This window comes from Elephantulus edwardii, unplaced genomic scaffold, assembly GCF_000299155.1.
Source record: "Elephantulus edwardii isolate Elephantulus edwardi_28Jun2011 unplaced genomic scaffold, EleEdw1.0 scaffold00288, whole genome shotgun sequence".
NCBI classification, from domain to species: domain Eukaryota; kingdom Metazoa; phylum Chordata; class Mammalia; order Macroscelidea; family Macroscelididae; genus Elephantulus; species Elephantulus edwardii.
In genome coordinates, this window is record NW_006400038.1 from 103,883 (window position 1) to 117,611 (window position 13,729).

Consider the following 13,729-nt stretch of genomic DNA (forward strand, 5'->3'; position numbering starts at 1 on the left):
TCCTCGCACATTTCATTGTAGTATTTTGCTTTGTCATTCCGAGCAGCCTTTTGGAATCTTCTGTTCAGCTCTTTAGCATCTTGACTTCTTCCTTGTGCTTTGGCTTCTCTACGCTCCAGTGCAATCTTCAGAGTCAGTATTGCTAAATTTAGGATTAGCCATTGAGCCCTCAAACTTACACCAAACTTCTCAAACTTTTCTGATTGCTTCTCAAGCTTTTATGTCAAAGTTCCCCTAATGTTTGATGAGGACATAGTCTTCCAGGGATCAACATTTCTGTAGGCTCTTATATGTAAGAAATTGTGAGATTTTTTTTTAAAATTCTTTAGAATTTGTCTGTGACTGACTAGAAATTAACTATTTCTTAGAATTTCCCACTGAATTTTCAAGTAAGTTTATGCTCTAGGAACATGGGCTGTTTTTATTTCAAGACACCACCTGTTTCATTAACATGTTGCCGCACCCTTTTAAATTGACAACCGTGCTTAGAAACACATTTTGCCGTCGTTTGCGGCAACACGTTAAAGAAAAAGTCTTAGGCCTGAAGGTTTACCTTCTTTTCCTCTTGTTTTGCAGATGACTCATTTGTTTTTTAAATTCAGATATACTTTGCATATAGTAAAATGCACAGATCCTAGTTTGATGAGCTATAACAAATGTAGCAAACACAAATTATCAAGTTATAGATTAGAACATTTCCATCACCCCAGAACATTTTCTCCTCCTTCCACTTAATTTTCCCTCTGCCCCCACAAACAGCCATTTTTCTGATTTTCACACTATAGTTTTGCTTGTTTTTGTTCTTGTATACCATCAAGTTGGAACCAACCCTGACCCTCCAGGTTTTCAGAGGCAGTAAATCCCACAAGTAGGAGTTTGACCATCTTTCTCCCTTGTACCAGCTAGTGGATTCAAACCACATGACATTTTACCGCTAAGCTACCAGAGCTGCCTTGCTTGTTTTTGGTACCCTTTATGTCTGGCTTCTTTCTCTTAACATGGGTGGGAATTTTTAAATATTTATTTTCAATTTAGTAAAAATAAACATAAAATATTTGCCTTTATAACTTTGTTTTATTGGTGCAGTTGAGTGACATTAATTGTCTTTACCTTGTTCACCTCAGATTTGAGGAGTTAGTGACTTTCTCTCTTGTAACATTCAGTTTGGTGTGATATGCAGTTACATACTTCAGGTAGACCTTGATTTTTTTTCCTTAACCAAAGTACCAGGGAAAGTATGAGAGTTGAGGCCTCAAGTATATTTTCATTTGCTTACTTCTCTGTTGCTTTGAGATTTTTCAGACTTTTTACCTCATCTGTACTGTTATTGTGGGCTGTACAGTCAGAACTGACATATACCTGATCCTCTAGTGGGCTTTCAGAAGCAGTACATCGCATGGGAAGAGATTCCCCATCCTTCTCCTATGGAGCAGCTGGTGGATTCGAACTGTGTGCCTTTAGGATTTCAACTCAGCTTTTTACCACTAAGCCCCCAGAATGCCCTTACCTCATCTATAAGTGCATTGAACTAACTATGAAGTTTGACTGAGATAATGTTTTTGTAAGTGATTTGTATAGATTTAAGTGGCACAAGAGGGAAGCATTTAAAGTAGGTTCCTGACTTAGGTTAGTCTATCTACTTAACAGCCTCTGCTTGTCTTAACAGGCCATCTTTGGCTCTTCAGAGATGCAGGAACATATGATGGGCTTCTGGTTAACCAAACGGAATTATTTGTGCCATCTCTCAATGTTGATGGTCAGCCTATTTTTGCCAACATCACATTGCCAGGTATTAATGTTCATTCTTTTGAAAAAGAAAGTTGTTTATTCTAATAAACAGGATAGATTGCTTCAAGAAGCCAAATACTTACTGATTTTTGCCTGATATCAGACAAGGATTCATTTTGTGTTGTATTTCCTCCATATATAATATACAGAGTAATATTCTCTATAAAACAAGGTTATAATGTCTTAAGAGTTCTTTGGGCTCTTCAGATACAGACTAAATGAAAATACCTGACTTTAGAAGGTTCCCATGGCTTTAGAGTAAAATTGTGCCCAAACTTTTCCAGAAGAAGAGCAAAGTGTAAAGAGTGCCAGTCAGGATTTTGTGTGTGGTGTTTTTATGTTTTTGGTGTTTGGGGTTTTTTTGTTGTTTTTTTTTTTTTTTTTTGGTTGTTTCTTAAAATCAGTGAATTCAAGGTGAAGATGATTATTTACCATTGATTTAAAACTCAACTGACAAAAAAAGACACACCACACCAACTCAATTGACTTTTTTTAGGGTAGACTAAGAAATGATGTTCTTGTATAACTTCGTAGGCTTCAAGTTAATATGTGTATATACTCACTGCCGTTGAGTTGAGTCCAACTCAGAGTAACCCTTTGTTGGGGTTTCAAGGTAGTAAATCTTAGTGAGAGGGGTGTGCCTTATTTTTTCATAATTCTTTAGGCTGATTTCAAGTACACAGTTGGGCTCTTTATTGATGTAGTTGTCTTTTGTCAAGTTGACTGGTAGGCTGGGCCTCTCTCTCCATGTAATCTCAGGGCTTTTGCCCTTTGTGTGCTTTGCAGCAGGGGAGTTCAGGACTCCCAGCATTATAAAAGTGAAACCTGTATTCTTTATTATTATTATTATTATTATTATTATTATTAATTTTAATAGACATTTACAGAGGTTTTGGATTTCCATTCATTCATTGGCGCACTTTTCTCCCTGCCCACCCCTCCCCACCAGCTTGCTTCCCCCTCTGAAGAGAAAAAAAATTCCTTCATTAGTATACAATTCCCACGTCCCTCCCCCCCACCCCCCACCCCGAGTACACTTCTCTATGCAACCTTAATTCTGGATTCCTGTGCTAACCACAATACTCAATCATATATCACTTCTAATCTGTTCTTTCCCTCATCTGTTTCAATACAATATACATAATTTATCCAGTTTTTTTCTGCCATCCCCCCACCTTGATGTCAGACCCATTCTTCTACAACAGTGAAACCTGTATTCTTAATGCTTAGGCCTCAGATTGCCACAGTGTCACTTCATCCAGTTTCAGTTAAAAATCACATTTATATAAAGCAAATTATAAGCCCAGCACAAAGAGAAATTACCACAAAAGGTATTGAATACCAAGAGATAATCAGAGGACCATCAGCCTTATGTACTAAAATGCACACTTCTGCTTTTTCTGTTCAGGTGAGTCTATGATCTGTTATCTATAGTAAATTTAACTGCCTTCATGACAAACCTTGTCATCCCCTTTTCCAAGTCTCTAGTCTGCTGCTTTAAGTTTGGTTTTCTGCCCTTCCAGTGTACACCCTGAAAGAGCGATGCCTCCAGGTTGTCCGAAGCCTCGTCAGACCTGAGAATTATAGGAGGTTAGACATCGTCAGGTCACTCTATGAAGATCTGGAAGACCACCCAAATGTGAGGAAAGACATAGAGCGCCTGACACAGGAGCATATTGAAAATCAACGGATGGGAGAGGAGACACAAGATTTTCACTAACCTTTATACTCCTGAGTGTCTGCTCTGAGTGGTATTAACTAGTTTTGATCTGGATCTGAGCACTTAATCTCAGTTTCAAGATACTTTATTCTTGGAATAAAGTGTACTCAGTTGAGTAAGTGAAAGTTAACTGTTTTATTAGACATTGTGTGGTTTAGGGACAAATACTACAGAATTAACTGCAGTGTCTGATATTTCTAGACATGTTAATCAGGAGAAATTAGTTGGCGTATTTGGCTCCTACTAAGTCAGAAAAGTTTCTGTGTTAAGGATTTTTGTTTAAGTAATTCACTGAGAATTGCAGCATATTCTTTAGGTGTAAGAAAGTGGCATCTGCTTTTAATTATTGCTGTATGTATTAGCCCCTCTACTTCTGGGATGCTGAGATGTCCTTGAACTGTCAGGGACAAGTTTTTCTCTTTGAAACTCCATTGCCTCCCACACTATGAGCCTTTAGTATTTGTTGACTGATGGATGCTTCTGTAATAGAAAGTATTGGAGGTATTGTCCCCCCTCTCCTTTTTTTAAAGTGAGTACTTTTTATGAATTTGGGAGCTCCAGTGGCCTGGTAGGTAAGGATTTGTACTGCTAAACCAAGGTGGGCAGTTCAAAATCACCAGCTGTTCCACTGGAGAAACTGGAGCAGTCTCCTCCCATGCTAGTTCCAGCCTCTGAAAACCCACTGGAAGTCCTGCTTTGAGTCGGTTCTGACTTTGTGGCATAGATCAATAATGTTTTTATTGAAAGCACTTTTATAATTGTAACATTTATGCACTTTTCTCTGTCCACTATTGATTGTTACAGCACTGTCTTGTTTTATTTCTAGTCCCGGATTGGTATTCTGTAGTTACTATGATAACTTTTATAATTTGGCATCTGTACAGGAAATAGAAGAAAATGCAAACCCCATGTCTGATTCCAGTGTTAAAGAGCTGCTGTATTGTAAATAAGCTTTTGCTTAACTATGGGTATTTCTGATCCTTTTTGTAAGTCTGACATTTCCATTTGATTTCATAATTTTTGATCAGACAGTCTGGGGTACTTTTCACCTCGCTAGAGGGAGGCTGACACACTGCAGTCACTGGCAGTTTTCTCTGAATACATAGTAGACTTGAGCAACTGTTGAAGGCTACATAGTGGAGTGGACTTGGGGGGAGGGATTGTATAACAATGAAAGAATTTTTCTTTTACTTTTCAAAGAGAAGAGTGAATGGGGGAGTGGGCAGGGAGGAAAGTGCAACAACAAATGAATGGAAATCCAAAGTCTCTGTAAACTTTCATTAAAATTAAAAAAGAGCAACATTTTAGCTTTTATAAGGATATATTTTGTTCAGTTTTTTTACATAGTTGAAATTACAATGTATATATGGTTCTGCTTTTTCATTTAATTTTGTAAAATGAATATTTTTCCATGTTATCATAGGGTTTATATAACCATTACTACTGTCTTTTATAGTTAACTTTTGCCATATTTGTTTCTTATGCTAAATTTCAGGCACAAAATCCTGTGTTCTGAAATCAGAATAAAGTACTTCCACACTTTCCGTGCTACAGTATAAATTTCATGGAGTCTTTTCTTCTGCAGCTTTTCAACATTGAACACATCTGCTTTTTTTTTTAAGCATTTTGTAGTAATTCTCATTTCATGATACACCTTTAGGTATCCTTAGTGTTTTGGGGTTATTTTTGTTGGATTGGAAGAGAAATACAGAGGCAGATACTTTGATGCGCTAGGAGAGAGGGCAGCTACATGAATTCTGGTGTATTAAATGATATCTGGTAGTGTTGGATTAATTCAATCTTGGTTTTATTTTTTTTAACCTCTATCAGAATGAGATTTCATGTTCTTGTTAAAACATGTAATTTGAATTCTGTGCTTTTTTATTTTGTGTTGTCTAAGAAAGAATTTTTTAATTTGAACTCTTGTGATTTTATTAAATGTGTTACTCCCAAGACACTGTCATGTTTCTTTGTTGTTTTTTTAAAGCGTCCTTTTAATACTTCTATTAATTGGTGCTGAGAAAAGGAAATAGAGTTTTGTGTAATCTGAACCAGACTCTTCTCTGAGAGCTAGCCAAGCTGTGCTTGCGTAAAGGCTTAAAGGAGGGGAGGTAATAACACATACAGACTAGCATCATAATCCTTTCCTTCTCTTTCTAGCTCTGGGTTCTCAAGAAAATGCTTCTTTTAGCTTCATTTTTCTTATAAAATAACAATTGAAATAAAAATAATGCAGAAGTGTATCACAGAAAGACCTCACATTGAAAACAAAGGGAGTGGTTTTTTTTTTGGGGGGGGTGATTTTCATGAAATGAGAACTGAAGAAGTAATGATTAAATGAGACTCATGTTTCTGCACCCCGTTCTTAGTCCCACTCTGCTGGTTCTAATACTTCTGTATACACATCCTTACTCTTTCGGTGGGTGCACCTAAATTCCCAGCTCTAACAGCATTTTCTTGAGTGACCCTTCCCCAAACTATACAGTAGTCAGATTACAGAAAAATTTGTGATGGTAATTAAAGATTTAGCAGTAGTACCGGATATGTAAGAAAGCCACAAAACTTGTTTAGGAATTTGGAATTAAACCATGGGAACATAAGTCAGCCCAACATCTTAAAGCTGTATTCTTTCTAATCTTCAAGTAGAAAACAGAAGATTGTTTTGAAGGGGCCCAGTAGAGTAGTGAGAGAAGATCTTCACCCTGAAACCCACAGCATCCCTTTTCAGCAGGAAGTAGCTAAGAGAATACGCCATCCCCTTTTCCTTATGAATCAGGGTGAAGTCTCAGGGAGGAGTGATAGGGAATGGCAAAGGACACACTGACAAAGGAGATTAAGCAGAACTGGCTTTGACAAGCACTATGGCAATTGGACAATTAAAACAGACATTCGGGGGCAGGGGAAGAAGAACGAACTGGGGAGGAGGGTAGAGAAAACTGCAACAATGAAAGAACCCAAAAAATCTCTGTAAATGTCCATTAAAACTAATAAAATTTAATAATAATTTTTTTTAAAAAAGATTGTTTTGTTGGAGTTGGGAGACAAGAATGCTTGAGTACTGAAACTAGCTCTGTAATGGTTCTGGGTATGAGCAGTGTGAAGATTACTGGAAGGCCTGAAGAAAGCATTGAAAAGAAATTTTAAGCTTTTTACCTGCAGCCAGCGCCATCTCGGATGCATTACATTGCCTCCTCCCTCCTGGCCACTCTGGGGTGGTGATGGCAGTTCTTCCACCAGTGCCAAGGACATGAAGATTCTGGAAAGAGTGGGCATAAAGACCCTGTCGTCAGCGGCCGGCCAGCTCAACAAGGTCATGAGAGAGCTAAGTGGAAAGAACGTTGAAGACTTTAGCTTGCCAGCATGCCTGCTTGTGGCACTGGGCCGTCTCCGCAGTCCCTGGCTCTGGTGCTCCTGCTGCTGGCTCTGCCCCAGCTGCTGCAGAGGAGAGAGAAGGTGGGGTCTAAGGAGTCGTTGACGACATGGACTTCGGCTAGTTCCATTGAGTCCCCTCCCTGCAGATAAAACCTTTTTAAGTTAAAAAAATTAGTTGCCATAAAATCTAGAATGTTGAACCATACCAAAAGAACAAATTTATGTTGAACAAATTTATGTAAGAAATTTATGTTGAACCATAAAACTACCAAAAGAACAAATTTCTTCATAAGATGTGCAACCTTAGAAGCAAAGATGGTGAGAATTTATCTCACATATTTGGGGCATGTTCATTGGGAGAGGCCAGTCCTTGGAAAAATACATGCTTGGAAAAGTATGTAGGCTCAGCAAAGGAGAGGACGGCCTAGGAGGGGGATGAGTACAGAGACTACAACAATGAAGATTGAGTACAATTAAGTACAATGACGATTGAGCACGGTATAGGGTTGGATGGTTACATTCTTTCATACACAGGCTAGGCGTGAGTGGGCTTCAGCTTGAAGACACTAACGACCTCAGTAGTTTTTCAGAAGGCTAAGGGACATATTTTTTTTTCTTTTCAGATTTTAAAGATTATCTCAGGACAGTAAATTCAGCCACTGTCCCTGGATTTAAAAAGTCTGATTCCATGAAAATTTGAAATTCTGCATTTTTCCACTTTTGATCAGGATTCTTAATTGCTGACTAAAACGTTCAGTAGACTCAGCATAATGTTTTGACCATTTATTATCTATACTATGTATCAGGGAGCTCTGGTGACCTAGTGGTAAGGAGTTGTCCTACCAACCCAAAAGCACACAGTTTGAGTCCACCAGCTGCTCCTCAGGAGAAAGATGGTCAGTCTCGTGATACTGTCTCTTAAAATCCACCAGAGGGTCAGCTGTGGGTCAGTTCTGAGGGTGCACAACAATATTACATTGTATGGAAGTTTTGTTTATCCATACATTTGTTGATGGACCCTTGGGTTGTTTTCCACCTTACCACCTTGTAAAACAGTATGTCATTTGTTCAGTGTTTTTGTTATTTATGAAAAATATTTTCCCTAGTGAGCTCTGGTGGCCTAGTGGCAAGAAGGTGTATTGCAATCCCAGAGGTGCACGGTTCAAATCCACCAGATACTCTGCTGGAGAAGGAGGAACAATCTCCTGTACCAGTCAGATCTGATTTGACGGTACACACACACAAAATAAAATTTTTTTTAAAAAAGTTTAATAAAAATATTCTCATTCCCACTCCAAAAAAAAAAGGTTATCCAACAGAGGGTGGAAATTACTGACTGATATCACTAATAGCACAATACAAGCAAAATCCTGCTGAAGATTATCCAAAAATGATCAGAACAGTACATTGATAGAAATATCAGAAAGAAAAGCTGAGTTTAGAAGAGCCTATGGGGTGAGGGACATCATCGCAAATGTCAAATGGATCCTGCCTGAAAGCAGTCCCAGAGGAATGTTTATCTGGTTCATTGTGTAAAAGCATTTGGCTGTGTGGATCACAACAAATTGTGGTTAACCTTGAGAACAATGGGAATCCCAGAACACTTCATTGTGCTCATGTGAAACCTGTACTTGGACCTATATTTGGCAGCTTTTGGAACAGAGCAAGGAAACACTGAATGGTTCAAAATCAGGAAAGGAATTCATTAGGGAAGCATCCTGTCTCCATTCTTTTTCAATCTCTGTTCAGAACAGATCATTCAGGGAGCTGGACTTTATGAGGAAGAATGTGGTCTCAGGATTGGAGAAAGACTTATCAACAAACTGCATTATGCAAGTGACACAACATTACTGGCTTAATCTAAGGCCTGAAGCATTTGCTACAGAGGGTCAAGAACTGTAAACTCAACATCAAAAAAATTATTTCACCACTAGGACAAATGGCAGCATCATGATAGATGGAGAAGAGATTGAGATTTGTTAACAATTTCAATTTGTTGGGTTCCACAAACAACACTCTTGGCACCAGCATTCAGGAAATAAGACTAAATTTCACTGGGGGAAATCTGCTGTCAGGGACCTCTCCAGAGTGCTAAAGAGCAACAATGTCAGTCTAGAGACTAAGGTGTGCCTGATCCAGGCCATGGACTTTGTAATTACCTATTACGCATCAGAGACCAAAGAGGACAGACAAAGAATTGATGCCTTTGAGTTGTGGTGCTGGAGAAGAGTATTGATCTCCAAGAATATGGACTCCCAAGAGAACTAACAGGTCTATCTTGGAGATGGTGAAGCCAAGCTTTTCCTTGGATGCAAGGATTTTGAAGCTCCATCTTGCATACTTTGGACATGTGACCAGGAGGGACCAGTCCTTGGAGAAAGGCCATACTTGGAATTGTGGAGGGACAGCGCCAAGAGAGGAAGACCCTGGATGAGATTGATTGTCACAGTAACTATGTCAGAGACAGTGAGATCGTCCCAATATAGAGTAGGGTTCAGAGCTATTGTGCTTAGGGTCTCTATGAGTCCTGGTCAACCTGATAGCACATAGTAACAATACACATCTAGAGTGTAAATCTATAAAATTAAAATCAAGGTGTTTATGGGCTTTCTTTTTATGTACTCTGACACTTAAGACAGTGTATGGTATGCTGTAAAAGATTTAATGATAAAGTGCTAGGTGGGGGTGACATGGTTGCATTAATTCCAAGCCTTGGGCTGCTAATCCAGAGTTTGTTGATTTTAAGTAAGGAGTCAGCCTCTGCCCATGTGGCGGTTTGCTTCCGTAAAGATTTACAGCATTGGAAACCCAACAGGCCTATCCTGAAGCTGCTGTGTGGGAGAACAATACAATACGCAGTCTTCCTCTGCCAAACCATGGAGGGTCAGCGAAACTGTCCTTTAGGATTGGTGAATCAATTCCACGCGTAGTGAGTTTTTGGAATGAGCACTTCAAGATGCACTGGATAGGGAGTTGAAAAAAAAAATCATCTACGACTGTCCCTGAGTTCTGTGGCCACAAACATTGGAGCTCATTTTTCTTTTCCCTTTGGGCCTCGCTCCTGATCCAGGGGGGCTGTTGGGGCGAGCCGGGTGGGCCGCGGTCTGCGGATGGTGGCCACTAGGGGGCAGTGGTGCCTGTCGCCTGGCCACAGTCGCCGCCCCGCCCCCTTCCTCTGAGAGGCCACCCCCACACCTCCCTCTGTGAACAGCCATGCGCACTCTCCAGGCTGACTAGACTCACGTGGTAGGTCGGCTCCGCCCATTCTCCCACTGCTGTGCTGCCCCGCCCACTGCCCGACACCGACAGGCTCCGCCCACTTCTACAGGGTGGTGGGCGCTGCTAAGTAGAGTCCTTTCTACCTTCTTCCACTGAGTATCTGAGCTGCGGACCTCGCTATGTCCTGCTACATCTATCAGCTGCCCTCCTGGGTGCTGGACGACCTATGCCGCAACATGGACACCCTCAGCGAGTGGGACTGGATGCAGTTCGGTGAGTAGATCCCGGTGGGAGCGGGCTCCCAGCATCCCGCCGAAGCTTCCGGGAGACGATGAAGAAGTGCCGAGGACAGCCTTGCTGCGCGGCCCTTCTCCGGACCTGTTAGACCTTCCCGGAGATGCTGTGTGGCGTGGAGATGTCTACGGGAAGCTGCTCTCAGCTGTTTTGTCTCTAGTAGAGACCACCTGTGCTTGCTTGCAAACTTAACCCCCTAAGAATATCCAAACCCAAGCCAAGTCCCCTGCTCTCGAGTGGGTCTCGACCCTGGTTATTATTCAGAACAGGCAGTGAGTTTTTATGGAAATAATCCGCGGTGCCACCAGGACAGCTCATCATAAAAATAAACCCCAAACCAGATATACTGCTGTCAAAACGGTTCCGACTCATACTGGTTTCTGAGGCTGGAAATCTTTAAGGGTTTTCAAATTACCGATCTTTTAGTTTCCAACTAATATTCCTTTGTCAAGAGCATAGCTAATAAACGATTCCTGCGTGCTGTGTGCCAGGGAGCCCAGGTGGCATAGTGCCTTACGAGTTGGGTTGTCCCATGGGAAAAAGATGGGCATTTAGCCAATCCAGGGGAGGGTCATCGTGTGTCAAAACTGACCAGAGAGCAGTGAGTTTGATTTGGTATTATACTTTGCCAAGACACCTGTTGTGGTCTTTCCATGTATTATCTCATTCAATCCTATGCGTAGTGAAGTGGGATTTGAACCTTTGCTGTCTAGTCCCACTAGAATGCATTATTTCTTGATCTGTGCCCCTGCCCAGGGTAAGTTAGTGTGTAATTCTCAGGTCCCTAAGTCATTGCTTTCCAATTTCTGCCACCAGCTGGTGGCTTTCAGCAAATTTTTTATCAGCCTCAGTTCTTCATGTGTAAACTGGAGATGATAGTTACTTTTTCCCCCTAAAGTCATTATGCAGCTTGAAACTATCTTATAAAAGAACACTGTTAACACATGTTAGCAATTCATCTAAGTTACTCTGCCATATAGGGTCTCTATGAGTCAGAATTAACTCAGTAGCACAAAACAGTATGAGGAAGTTCTAGCTATTGTCACTCTCAGTTTTGGGTTATAAGTCAGTGAAACAGGTGTTATTTTGTTGTTGTTAGGTTACTAGGTGTTGAGTCAAGTATGACTCACAGTGACCCTGTGAACAAAAGATCTGAAGCCCCTGCTATCCTGTGCCAACTTCATAGTTGCTGTCCATTGTTGTTGTCACTGTGTCAGTCCATCTGATTGAGGGTCTTCCTCTCCTTCACCGTCCTTCCACCTTTCCAAGCATGATGTCCTTCTCCAAGGAATAGCCTCCTCTAGCAACATGTCCAAAGTATGAGAGATGACACTTAGCCATCCTTGTTTCCAAGGAGCATTCTTCTGGCTTCACCTTCTCTAAGACCTATCTGTAGGCAATTTTACTTTTAAAATAATATCTATATTTAACTTCTCAGAGTTAGCCACAATTTGTTGCAATCCCAGAACACTTGATCGTGCTAATGGGAAACCTATACTTGGGCCAGGAGGCAGTTGTCAGAACAGAGGAAGGAAACACTGCATGGTTCAAAATTGGAAAGAGTATATATGCCAGGGATGTGTCCTATCTCCATACCTTTTCAACCTATATGCAGAACAGATTATCTGGGAGGCTAGGCTCTATGAGAAGTGTGGCATCAGGTTTGGAGGAAGATTCATCAACAGTCTGTGTTATACAGATGATACAACCCTGCTTGCTGAAACTGAGGAGGACCTGAAATGCTTGCTACAGAAGGTCAACGACTGCAGCCTTCAATATAGATTGAGACTCAATATCAAGAAGACAAAGATTCTCACCACTGGGCCAATTGGCAGCATCAGGATGGATGGTAAAGAGATTGAGATTGTTCACAGCTTCAATTTGCTCGGCTCCATGGTCAACCCTCTTAGCACCAGTAGCCAGGAAATAAAAAAACGTATTGCGATGGGAAAGTCTGTGGTTAGGGACCTCTCTAAAGTACTCAAGAACAACGGTGTCTCTCTGGAGACTAAGGTGTGCCTGATACAGGCCATGGTTTTTGCAATCACTTGTTATGCATCAGAGAGTTGGACAATGACTAGGGAGGATAGAAGGAGAATTGACGCCTTTGATCTGTGGTGCTGGAGAAGAGTACTGAATGTACCATGGACTGCCAAGAAAACAAATAGATTCATCCTAGAGAGGGTTAAACCAGGCTGCTTCTTGGAGGCAAGGATTCTCTAGGGCTTCGCCTGACATACTTTGGACATGTTGTAAGGAGAGACAGGCCTTTGGAGAGGGACATCATGCTGGGCAGAATGGAGGGACAGCACAGGAGGGGAAGACCCTCTATGAGGTGGATTGATTCAGTGACTGGGGTAATCGGGATGGGTGTGTCAGAGGCAATGAGATTGGCACAGGATAGAGCAGGGTTTGGGGCTGTTGTACATAGGGTCGCTATGAGTCGCAAACGACTCGACGGCACATAACAACAACAACAACAATTGCAATGGGAAAGTCTACTGTTAAGGACCTCTCCAAAGTGATTGAACAATGGTGTCATTCTGGAAACTAAGGTGTGCCTGACTTAGGCTGTGGTCTTTGCAATCACTTGCTATGCGTCAGAGAGGTGGGCAATGACTAGGGAGGATAGAAGGAGAATTGATGCCTTTGAGCTGTGGTGTTGGAGAAGATTATTGAATATACCATTCACTGCTAAGAAAACAAACAAGTTCGTCCTAGAGAGGGTTAAACCAGGCTGGTTAAACCAGGCAAGGATTCTGAATCTTCATCTGACATAATTTGGATATGTTGCAAGGAGGGACCAGTCCTTGGAGAAGGACATCATACTTGGGAGGGTGGAGGGACAGCACAGGAGAGAAAGACCCTTTATGAGGTGGATTGATTCAGTGACTGAGGTAAAGGGGGTAGGTGTGTTGGAGACAGTGAAATTGGCATTGAATAGAGCAGGATTTAGGACTTTTTTACATAGGGTTGCTATGAGTTGCAGGCAACTTGATGGCACATAACAACATTTAAAAAAAAAATTTTTAACAACAACATATTTAATTTAAAAGTTTATTATGAAATTTGAATACATTGTTTTCACAAAAGATCCTTCACATTTCCTTCACCTCATCCACAAAACTTTGCAAATAAATCAGAGTAATATTAAAAAAATTTTATGAAAGATACTTATACAAAGTGTATATGTAATTACATAATACATAGCATAATTGAGATAATAATACAAAAAAAAGATCATCTAGTTTGAACGAAAAATCAAACACCTATTGTAGTTGTTAGGTGCCATCAAGTCCACTACAACTCATAGTGACCCTATAGACAGATCTGAAC

At 40.8% G+C, this 13,729-nt stretch overlaps 1 protein-coding gene across 1 annotated transcript in view; it reads left to right on the forward strand.

Moving 5' to 3' along the window:
• The window catches only part of VHL (von Hippel-Lindau tumor suppressor, E3 ubiquitin protein ligase), an 8,982-nt gene extending 5,474 nt beyond the window's left edge, over window positions 1-3,508 (forward strand). The window contains exons 2-3 of the mRNA XM_006900539.1: window positions 1,667-1,789; window positions 3,312-3,508. Of these exons, the coding sequence (XP_006900601.1) occupies window positions 1,667-1,789; window positions 3,312-3,508 (320 nt within the window). The remainder of the gene's footprint in view (window positions 1-1,666; window positions 1,790-3,311) is intronic.
• Window positions 3,509-13,729: the final 10,221 nt, after the last annotated feature.